Below are 11,627 nucleotides of genomic sequence, written 5' to 3' on the forward strand. Positions count from 1 at the left end.
ATATGTCTCACGTCGTGAGTTATGTGTTTCAGCAACATCTTTGTTTTCGAGCTTCGACTTCTTTGGCTTTGGTCCGGATGGATTTGGCTCCACTTCTAATGCTTCTAGGAACTAAGAGATGGCCTCTTCTTCAGTCTCGATCATCATAACATGGGATTGAGCATTCTTTTCGGGAAACTGTGAGGATAATTTATTGCTCACCAAAGTAGTTAGTTGACCAGTTTGGACTTCGAGGTTATGGATCGATGCTTGATGATTTCTTAATGAAGCTTGATGGTCAATCATCATTGTCTGCTGTTATTTCATCATTTTCATGTGTTCCTTTAGCAATGCATCGGTATCATCATGCCTTTTCTCGGAAGCTTCCATAAATCGGGTCAAAATGTTTTCCAAATCTACTTTCTTCTCGGCTGGTGGTTGCTCTTTTTGGTAGAAGCCTCGGCATGTCTGCTTATATTTCTCTTCCTTTAGCTTCTTGTATTCATCATATTGCAGCCACTCCTTCTTTGGTTTTCTCCAATCTTCATCATACTTATCCCTACTCGAATAACAAACTTGAGCCTTCTTGTTCCCATATTCATCCAAGTTGCAATCCTTAGTCAAGTGTGGACCATTACACATTTCACATCCAACTCTTATAGCATGAATTGATTGGTCCATTTTTGTCATTCTCCTGTCCATTGTATCAAGCATGGCCATTACAACAGCCATGTCTGCAGAATTTCCACCCTTCTTCCTTTAACTCCTTCATTTATGGGATTATGGTACTCACGAGAATGCTTTGCAAATTCTTCAACTAACTCGTTAACCTTCCTTGGATTTTTCCTTGTCAGTGGCCCTTGAGAATCAAGGAGTTGCATTGTCAAGACATTCACCCCATCATAGACTATGGACACCTCTTGTTGGATGTTGAGGTCATGTTGAGGACAATTACTTAGCAACCCTTTGTAGTGCTCCCATGCCTCATAAACTGACTCCCCTGGTTGTTGCTCAAAATTGGCTATCGCCTTTTTGAGTTTAGCTACCTTTGATGGTGGGCAAAATTGGTCCAAAAATTGTTCACGCATCTGAGCCCAAGTAGTGATTGCACTAGGTGGAAGTGCTTTTAACCAATCTTTCGTAGCTCCCTTAAAAGTAACGGGAAGCATCCTTAGCAGAACGATATCTCTATTAATATTTGGAACATTGAAATAATCCTCAATGTCATTGACCTCATCTAGATGCTTAAAATCATCCTCATGATCTTTTCCATAAAATGGAACATCCTTAAGTACAGTAAGGATGTGTCCCTTTAGCTCGAATGTGGCAGTGGCAGGAATCGCGGGTTGTACTAACCCTGGACCAACATCGTCTCGAATTCGCTTCTTGTAAGCTCCCATTGACATATCTTCAATGTTCGCCATCTCGTTTCTTGGCTCTTCTTCGCGTTCGCTCGTATACAGTCCAAGCTCGGCCTCATATTCGTATTCAGATTCGTTTGGATTAGGAACTGGATCTAAACTTTCTATCTTGCTCTTGTCCTTTGAAGATGAACTCGACTCTTCCGTTTTCTTTCCGGACTTCTTTGTAAAGACAGATTTGAGATCTTGGAAAGGTTTCTTCTTTGGTGTTTGGTTCACTTCTGTGTTCTTATCCGTCTTCTTGTGAAGGGCTGACTCTGTATCTTAAAGTGGTGGCACCAAAGGTGTGTTAGAGCCTCTGGTCATGAACTTCTGCAAAATAAACAAAAATAAAAATGTAAAACTGAACTAAAATTAACTAAAAATAGCCTACTGACTGGTCACCACAACGTGCTAAAGATCACCACCTCGTGTTGTCGCAGAAAATTTAACAGAAAAGAAAAACGAAGAAAACTAAAAACTACTGCACTCACGTCGTGAGTTGGGTACTGGAACAAAAAAAATTAAGCTGAAAAAGTAACTTTTTGCAGGTTTTCCCCACACAAAAGATCGATTAATCTAAAGCAAATAAATCTACTAACAATTTAGTCGTTCCCCGGCAACGGTGCCAAAAACTTGATGCGTGCAAATCGCTACACCTGATTTTATATTTATAACCTAACTAACTTAACTAACTAAATTGCACATAGGCAGTGTACCTAGTCAAATTATAGAATCGTCGGGTAAGTCGGGTGTCGATCACAGGTAACGGTTTTGACTAATTAAACTATCTACTACTAAATTAACCTAATTACTAACAAAGAAATTGGATTTATCTAATTTTGCAAGTTTAGATAAACTTAATTCTTTAACACAAATTCAATCAGTAAACAAAACACTTATGTTAGTTCGAATCCGCTTTCCCTCAATGGTTTATAAATTAGCTATGACAATTACTATTGGTTACCAATTAAGATAGTATTAGCAATTTAGTTCTAAATCTACTACCATTAATTAATTCATGTAAATCAAATTATGTTCACACTTAAGTTAAAACATAATCAATTATTTAATAGATTGGAGCTATGTAAGATTGATTAACAAAACACAATTATATTCATAATTTGAGTTCTCTAGCACACCCTAATTAATTAATTGCTTAACTAAGATTGGTTTGATCCTAACTTTAATAATTTAATATTCACTAAATTACCAGGTATTCTAATTCATGCAGGTTAATGGTCATCAACTAGACAGAGTAAGAAATCAAAGCAATCAAATACTAAATCAAACATACTAGGTTCAATCAATCTAACACGAGTCTCAACCAACAAGTAAATCAAAGGTAAAGTATTACTCCATGAGTTCCAGCTTCATCTAGCTAACAGAAGTAGCTAGATTTAGCTGGACATACTAGCTAACAAACACAAATAACTCATATTCAAAGACATGTTTAAAGTGTACCAAATTCTTAAACTAATATGAACTTCTCCTCTCCTTAGATGCTAATAGCCAATTCCAGAACTTTCCTCCTTCTGAAAATCGTCTCCAGGAACCCTCAAGGCAGCCAAAAAGTCCCTTAAGTCGTAATAAGCAAGAGTATATATAGTTTCTGATTTTTCTGAACTCACGTCGTGAATAGATAAGTCTCACGACGTGAATAGTAGATTTCCGTGTTGGCTAAGGACTCTTCTTCGCGATGTCTATCTTCTGGAAGATTCGTGTTCACGTCGTGAATCTATAAGCCTCACGACTTGAAGTCAGCATATTACGTAAGCTTCTTTCTTCTTTTATTCACCAAGCCTCCAAAGTTCCATGTTTTTTCATTTTTAGTCCTTTTCTCAAAAATGCTTCTACTTGGCTGCAAAGAACAATTTATCCTCATAAGTACCATTTTTCAATGCAAATTAACATAATATTAATAAAAATATAAGTAAATATTGCCTAAAAACATGTATAAATATGGCAATATCACCATCCATATTCCTGTTCCGGCATAATGGCACAAGATGGACCATCTTGGTCCTTGATGAGCCAAGTATGTTATGAAGTCCTCAATGATGCTCAAGATGGTTTAACGATGCTCAAAAGTTGGTATTGCTCAACATATACACCATGTTGTGTCGACATGATGGATGTTGGTCCATTAGTGTTCATGATGCACCACCAGTGCATCATAATGCTCCACTATGGTCAAGGTGGTCCATCATGTGTGTTGTTGATGCTCATGGGTTGTTTGACATGGAAGAATGTTTCAGAAGATGTTGCATGGCGGAATATGATTGGTTGTCACCATTCATGGGCCTATGGGCCTGGACCATTAGGGTTTTAGTTCTGATCCCTCAAGTATAAATAGACTCATATCTCCATCATTGAATGTGCATAAAAAATTTCAAGAGAGTAATCATTGTGAGGTTGAGATCACTCATTTGGACCGGTTAGCAAGCAAGAGAGATTATCTTGTTCTGAGAGATCAAGTGAGGTGTAACATTTGTGTGTGATTGTACTTGTTCTTGGAAGTTAATAAAATTCTCTCTCTCTCTCTCTCTCTCTCTCTCTCTCTCTCTCTCGTTCGCCCGTGGATGTAGGTCACCTTGATTGAACCACGTTAAATTTTGTGTTCACTTGATTTACATTTTTAGAAGTTTTATTTCCGCAAGTTCACCGAAGTTTGTTTTGATATTTGTCTGAAGTGGTTAACTTGTTTTGTTTTCACCCAACAACCATGTTTTCTTTTTACCATGACTATATTTTCTATATACGCTCAAATAAGAAATAAAATTGTATTCATAAAATACTTATAGTCATAGTTTTTAAATTTTATGATGACAATTTTTTACTTTTTGAGATACAAATACAAATGTAATTAATTGTGACCATAAATTATCTTAGAATGACTAGACTAAATATGGTAAGATCTCCCTCCCATCATCGGTGTCCTCATGAACAATCATCGGTGTCCTCATGAACAATGATAATATTCCTCTATTTATACAATTCTACAATGGAAGCAATGCTATTGGTTATAGTAGATTTGTATTCTTTTATCTGGAGCAAGTAAGGGTAGCCCGTAGAGGCGGAACTGAAAAAAGAAAATATATGAACTTTAGATTTGTTATCAAAAAAGGACAATAACTTCGACTGAAGATTCGTTTATGTGGCTATGATGGCTTTCAGCTCTACGTTATTTAGAATACTATATACTACTCAAGGCAAGTGAAAAGAAAAAAATTATAAAAAAAATAACTTCAGTTAAACTGGGTATAAAAATTGTATTCAAATAAGAGTTAAATCAGACAAACAACAGAGCTTACTATCCGACATAGTTTTAATGGTATCACTTAGAGTTCCTAGTGTGCAACTATCCTTCTTTTTTAACTATGATTAAGAATATAAAAATCAAATATCGCCATAGGAATGCTTTAGTGAACTGCTTCCCTATACATGACTTCATATCTAGAATGATGCCCAAGATTAATAAGATATTGCTATTTTTGTTGACATTTTTGTGTTTTGATGGAATGCAGTGTGCAAATACTACAAGGTCTAAATAGAAAAGGAATTGTAACTATGATTAAGAGCATTAAAACTTTCCAAGGAACCAAGAAATGATTGCAAGACTAGTGTAAATAGAGCCGGTAAATCGTTCAAGTATAACTAGAGCATGAATGTGTATAACGAATAAGGACTTTAACTAGAAATAGACATCTATAGAGCAACACTTATATGACTGGAAATGCAATAGATAATTCCATCAATAGAAATCAAAGAATACAACTATAAGTAAAAAAAAAAAAAAGCAGGCAATAGCCATTGATGCTCATCTTCAGTAAGAATTATGCAAGTGTTTAGAGGCTTGTAACTTGTAACAACAACAGATGATACACCTGAATCAGTAAGGAATGAGACAAAAATAGATTAATAACCACTATGAAAATGCACAATTTAGAAAATACACATTGCAATGGACACAACAACAAAAATAAATCAAAATTTTGAAAAAGGAGGAAGAAATTCAATTTGACCTGAGAAGGAAGGGAATCTCAGTGAGAATGCAAAGGAGATGTTGCAGGGTGGCGAGATTGTGAGTACGAAGTAGCATATATCTTATTGTAAGCAGTTCCCACATAGATAAAACTGCAATGGTCTTCAAAATTTTACTTTCAAAGTTGGTGTTGTGTTGCAGAGGTGGTGATAGTTTCTTGGTCATGGTGGATATAGGGGGAAAATGGAGAAAATGAGGGAAATGAATCTAGAAGGTTGAGTCGGTAAGGAAAACTTGATATTTAATGGTGTGGTAGTCGAGTATGGTGATCGAATGCAACTTTCAATTTGGTTTAGAATATAGTTATAAAAATACACTTAGAATATGACATGCATATTTGATGTGTCTAGTCCCAGCAAAAAAGTCTTTCATTATTTTGGAGAATGCGACTTTTAATTTGGGTTTAGAATATAATTAAAAAAATACACTTAGAATTTGACATTCATATTTGACGATGCCTAGTCTGTGTTTTTTTATTATTTTTACGAAACTAAAAATGAAATACAAAAATGTGTCATAGTTTGCTTGTATTCTCAAATTTTCATTAGTAGGTAGTGGATAAAGTCTTTCCCAATCATGTTACTAACATTAGGATGACACAACAATATTGTACCTTTTATTGTCTAAAAGATACATGCATATATCAATATATTATAAGTATAAATTAAGTCTAAGTGACATATATGCCGATATTATGTAAACATGTCGAATAACATTATCTTAGTTTGTTTTGTTATCGTATTTTGATTAGTTTAATTCCTAACATGTGGCTTCTCATACGTAAATGTAACGTTTTTTCAATGTTACTTGAACTTTCGTGAAATGGTACATCATTTAGAGTCTAGGAAACACAATTAAAAGTATTGGAAAATAATTATACAAATATATAAATATATACAATTACATGAATTTTGACTACTTTGGTAGTGTTTTAGATGCTGATGTACACATATATTGTTTCCTATCTTTCTAGTATAACATTGCAACAAAAGCATTAATTAACATAATACTTTCTTTTAGTTTTAGTACTAGTTATAAGACACTCCGCATTTGAAATTATAAGAGAATAATTATATTTACCCCGAAAAGGAAGCCACACAATAAAAAAAAATCACCTTTTCATTTAGATTATCATATTCTCTACCTTTATTCTCTAATTTTGCCTCTATTATAACAACTATTTTTTTTTATGAACATTTTCCTCAAGATATATGCCAATAGTTTGTTAAAAGGACTTATGTGCCAACCCTTCTTATGAATCCACTATGATCTTTGTCAAAGACCAATGATATGGTATTCGTGGATGGTTCAATAATGATTTTACTTCTTCAATCATGGTTTCATGATTGATCTGGAAAAAATATATGGCAAATAAATGTAGTATTGGTTGTGTTCCTTTTCAATTAGCATTAGTAATCACCAAAACTAGCCAAAAACTAGTTTGACAATACATATTAATTCTTCTGCTTTAGCCTTTACGTCTTCTAGATCATATTTTCCCTACACATTCTAGTTCTTCTTTCAACTATTATAAACATGTTCTACACATGAGGCCGGAATTAAAAAGTAGCAATTTAGTAAAATTACATATATACCATATTAATTAAACGAGTAAAAAGAAGTTCCACAATTGAAATAACTAAGAAAAATTTATAAGCTTAGATGATGGAGTTAGTAATTTTACTTGTAACTCACATTCCAATTCATGTGGCTAAAAGGACGTTGATCAAACAACTTTTCCCTTACGAGACTACCCTTCCCAACATAGAGCAAATTAAAAGATGTTAACTGTTTTGTAAATTGGTTAAAGATATAATAAAAACGTTTATAATGAACAAAATTAACATTTGGACCATTTTCTAAAACCTAGAATTCTTCTGATTGTACACTTTGAACGAGTCTATTCCAAATTCCAAATCAGTTTGTCGGATCAAAATAAGATACTATGTTGGTCTTTTGCATAGCTTCATTCGTCTATGAAAGTTTGGTTGTATGTAATGATTGGACATAACTTTTTTCCTTCCATGTTCGTCAATTACAAAAAATCATTGTTTTAATAATAAGTCGTATATTTGTTAGTAAATGTGTGATTGAGATTGATTATTTAACTGAGGAGTCAGTGTGTAGGAATGCTTATTTAACTGAACTAGCATTTTTTATAAGTGCTTATTAGCTTATGTGGTGAGAAGAAAACATCTTATATAAAAAGTGCTAATTATTTTGTTTCATAAAGATTAAGATTATAATCCATTTTTAAAAAAATTATATTTATCTTCTTTTATATATCTAAAATGATCAAAAAGGGCATGCTTTCATATCAGAACTATATTAATCATGTCCTTTTGGCGTGAGGGTCTTTATTAAAAGGTTAGGTTAAGGGTAAAAATTTACTTTATAAGGAATTCTCCAAAAAATCTTTTCCGTTATATATGTTAGAAGTCAATAAGTTAAGTATTTGACTTCTTAAAAATGATTTCTTTATTTGAGGATTGTACAAAGCACTTGTCAAAAGTAGTTATTACTTATCCAAACACCATTTTAGACTTATTTGCTTTTTTAAAAAGCTAATAAGTTAATAAGTGCTTTTGAAACTCAATACCAAAAATCTTTGTAAGAAGTACTTAATAACTCTAATTTTGTAACCATGTCTTTTTTGGTCATATAAATATGTATACCTTTGTTTCGTCTCAAACACCCCTTTAATTACTCTAATAAATTGTAATTTGTTTTAAGTAGACCCTTAGTTCATACTATAACTCCTTAAGATGTTATAAAGTATAAATACTGTACAATAAAAATGATCAAGTATCCGAATTCAAAAATTACATTCACTTTATACATTTATTTATACCCATAACTTGTCGTTTGTTTCTATTCTAATGATTTACCACTCTCTATTCTCATTTCAACATGTCTCTAAACAAGGTCACCAAAAATACTTGAAAACATGGTTGAATTATTACCATTAAATTTGCTCATGTTATGAAAACATATGATATATATTTTCCTTTCGGATGTCTCCCAAACATTTTGAAGTTTTGGAAATCTAGTTATTCGAGGCCTTATGAAGTTTTGATAAGCTAGTTATCTTATTCTTTTATATATATATATATATATATATATATATATATTAAAGATGACCACTTCAATGAATAGTGAAGTTGTGTGTTTTTTGGCAAGAATAGTTCATGGATGTGTTGTTTCCGTTTGTTTTTTGTGCCTGGGCATTTTATGGAAATATTCACATTCTTTTATACACGTGTTGATGATCGTTTCGTTTTATCCTCTTCCGGATCTTTCCCACCGCGTCCTTATCCAATATCTTCTGATTCCAGCTCCATCCCCTATCCCTTTTGATTTGTTCGAAATTTCATATGAGCATCAGATTTTCTTCCATGTTCTCTACCTTTGCTCTTGCCGACGGCTGTTTCTTCGGCTTCAATTTCATCATCGGCCAACACAAAAAAAATCAGCATTCATGTTGGTTGTTCGATTGCTCTCTGAAATGTGAGACAAATGATTTTTGGTTCAACAAGCATTTAATTAGGTCCCGCTACCTCTTCTTTCGTCTTTGGTTTTCACATTATATAATTTTCGGCTCAATAAGCATTTAATCAGGTAACGCCGACCACCCTCTTCGACGTGTTCACAACGCTTCGTCTTCGTCTCCTCTCTCAACTGCCCGTTGTGAAGGCCTTCTGTCACAATCCCTATTAGGGCCCGATTTTGGGTTCATCAAACGTTTACCAGCCAGGTATCGATGCCCCTTCTTTCGTCTTTGTTTCCTCAATTTTAGATGTTAGGGTTTAGTTTTGGGTTTATGATGTGATTTCAATTGTTAGCTTAATTTTATCAATTTCTGCAAACGTGATTCAGTGCTTTCTCTTCGCTTTTCGCTTCCTATCAGATTCTGAAACCGATTGTCGACCGAAAATCAAAGCAATGTGTTGTAGTAAGTTGTGCTTAACTTTAGGCGATGTTTAATATGCAGGAAATCACACTCTATTCTGCTGTGATTAGTGATGTGGGGATATCGTCAATGATTTCAAAGTAATCGTCGGGGTTCATTCAGTTGTTCATAAGGATTGATGGTAAGTTAATCTAATCTAACCATATGGAATAGTCGATCTACAGTTAACATGGACTTGGGATACTTATAGCCCATAACTTTATCAAATGTCTAAAATCTCATGAACTTTGTTATGTTGTAGGGAAGACTTGTGAGAGGTGCAGTTAAGTTCAACATCATATGCATCCATGTCATTCTGAATTCCCAACAAATAATTCGTAAATTGCTTTTGTTTCTTTGCTTTTTCCCCTTTATCTGGTCTTAATACAATTGAGAGTCTTTCAACTATGAGTAATTATTCTGGTCTTCCTCTGTCACTAAGGAGAAACACAGATTCCCATTTAAATGCATTGTCAAGAAATATGAGCTTGGCTATTGGAGATGCCAGCTGGCATGCAAATGAGCAGCAAGGAAGAGAATCAAATGGCGACTCATTTCAACCAGACAAAAGAAGAAGTTGAAATATTAGTTCAAAAAATAAAAGATTGTTGATTGAAAGTCAAGATGCTCTTGAGCTCAAATATACATGGGAAGAATTACAAGATATGTTCACTCCACCTAATGCTTTGAATCCAAGTAGTGTCACCATTGAAGACCAAGAATTTGAAGAATATGAAGTCAGTCATCTTAATTTTTTTCCTAAATAACATCTAAAAAAAATATATTTGGATATTGAATTTTCTTTTTTCTTTTTTTAGGAACCTCCGGTTTTTGGAAAGGGGAGTATATTCACTGGTAGCTCTTTTGGGTAACAATTATTGCTTCACGTTTTATATTTTATTATATATAAATTAAATTTAACATAAAAAAAATTATGTTTCAGGGAATAAACACAGTGGGCCGAATGTGATAACTGTTAAAAATGGCAAAGATTACCGACTGATTTTCTTCTCCCTGCTAAATGAACATGCCAACAAAATGTATGGGATCACAACAGGGGAATCCTAATTATTCTTAATATAATAAACAAAATTTTAATAAGTATTTTACTTTTATTGTATTAAACTACGCATCATATGACAATTTCGGATTATATAGCTACTAATAAATTGGTATTTACAGCTCCGCCTGTGATGCACCAGATGAATTAAGCCCTAGAGAACTCGACCGCCTTCTTAGGCTGGCTAAAGGTACAACAACTTTCATGCAAAAAGACGAAAATTGCCACACCCCCGAACCAGACATCGGAAACGTCCGAGGGCTCGCGTGACTTAAATTGAAATATCATCACAATGAATATACATGAAACAAAACACATTCATCACCAAACATTACATAGTACAACTGGCATTGTTTACATCAAGTACATGGTTTACATTACATGATCCCAAAATATAAAGTGTTTGGTGATTAGCAACTACAAAAGAAACTTTCAACACACTAGATGCTTCCTCGTTCTAACGATTACCTGAGAATACAAGTTATTTTGAAAACAGTCAACATATATAATGTTGGTGAGTTCATAAGTATGTTTGATGTAAAATAGTTTATGTCGTTCGTAAAACCCAGAAAATCCGATATTTTCTGTAATAAGACTTTTCATGAAAATGTTGTGATGATCCTGTAAGTATATGCGTGAATGATTTCAAAACGTGTATAAATGAGTAGTTTTGCATTATAGTTTTTGAAAGTACAAGTGAGTAAGATTGGTTTCCCCAGAAAACCCGATGTTTTCCGATAAAAAGTTATGATTGTTTTGTATTATTGTATCGTCATAGCGAATGAATATGATTCCCCCTGATTACTTAAATGGTATTGGATTTGTATGTGAGTCGTTATAACCATGCATGATAATGACTAGTTCGTCTGTCTTGACATTCTAATGAACACCGGAATTGATCTTAAGATTTTGTCACCTTAGACTGGCCGAGTCTAACTGTAGCGAACAACTTAGGTGTGGAGGAGTCACCCCCATATAGATCTATATACAAACTCGCGCTCTCCCTCCAGGAGACTTTGATTACAACTACAGACTACGACCGACACTTATTGGTGTCACCCGTTGTTACTTACTTAATCCACATGAATTTGATTAACCTTGATTAATGACCTGATTTTAGTTTACTTGAAGAGAAGGTAAGCCTAACAGACGAGGAGAAGAGGACTAATAGACCCTACTAATTACGTATGTTAT

At 33.8% G+C, this 11,627-nt stretch overlaps 1 protein-coding gene and 1 non-coding gene across 9 annotated transcripts; both read left to right on the forward strand.

Annotated features, from left to right (window-relative positions):
* Positions 1-912: 912 nt before the first annotated feature.
* Positions 913-1,019, forward strand: LOC145122980 (small nucleolar RNA R71). Its single transcript, XR_013714862.1, has one exon. It is a non-coding gene; the product is annotated as a small nucleolar RNA R71 (small nucleolar RNA).
* A 7,688-nt stretch (positions 1,020-8,707) lies between these two features.
* LOC145118631 (B3 domain-containing transcription repressor VAL2-like) lies at positions 8,708-11,123 on the forward strand. Of its 8 annotated transcripts, XM_079054332.1 has the most exons (8): positions 8,715-8,931; positions 9,043-9,178; positions 9,416-9,515; positions 9,636-9,711; positions 9,816-10,110; positions 10,192-10,241; positions 10,317-10,413; positions 10,556-11,123. In XM_079054332.1, the coding sequence occupies exons 5-8, from the start codon at positions 10,106-10,108 to the stop codon at positions 10,701-10,703; spliced, it is 300 nt and encodes a 99-aa protein (XP_078910458.1). In that variant the 5' UTR covers positions 8,715-8,931; positions 9,043-9,178; positions 9,416-9,515; positions 9,636-9,711; positions 9,816-10,105; the 3' UTR covers positions 10,704-11,123. The 8 variants fall into 8 exon arrangements, with proteins under 8 accessions (XP_078910453.1, XP_078910456.1, XP_078910452.1 ...); XM_079054327.1 differs by having other exon boundaries at positions 8,708-9,178; positions 10,192-10,228; XM_079054330.1 differs by having other exon boundaries at positions 8,708-9,178; positions 9,641-9,711; positions 10,192-10,228.
* Positions 11,124-11,627: the final 504 nt, after the last annotated feature.

The sequence above is a fragment of the Lactuca virosa genome, chromosome 6, assembly GCF_052849685.1.
Source record: "Lactuca virosa cultivar CGN04683 chromosome 6, Lactuca_virosa_CGN04683_v6, whole genome shotgun sequence".
NCBI lineage: Eukaryota > Viridiplantae > Streptophyta > Magnoliopsida > Asterales > Asteraceae > Lactuca > Lactuca virosa.

What these genes read in the sequence shown, in the direction of transcription:
- LOC145118631 (XM_079054324.1), top strand. Translation starts at nt 10,039, where the DNA reads ATGTTCACTCCACCTAATGCTTTGAATCCAAGTAGTGTCACCATTGAA. An exon ending in AAGAATTTGAAGAATATGAA is followed by an intron (nt 10,111 to 10,191) that starts GTCAGTCATCTT and finishes TTCTTTTTTTAG; the next exon opens with GAACCTCCGGTTTTTGGAAA. An exon ending in AAAGGGGAGTATATTCACTG is followed by an intron (nt 10,229 to 10,316) that starts GTAGCTCTTTTG and finishes ATTATGTTTCAG; the next exon opens with GGAATAAACACAGTGGGCCG.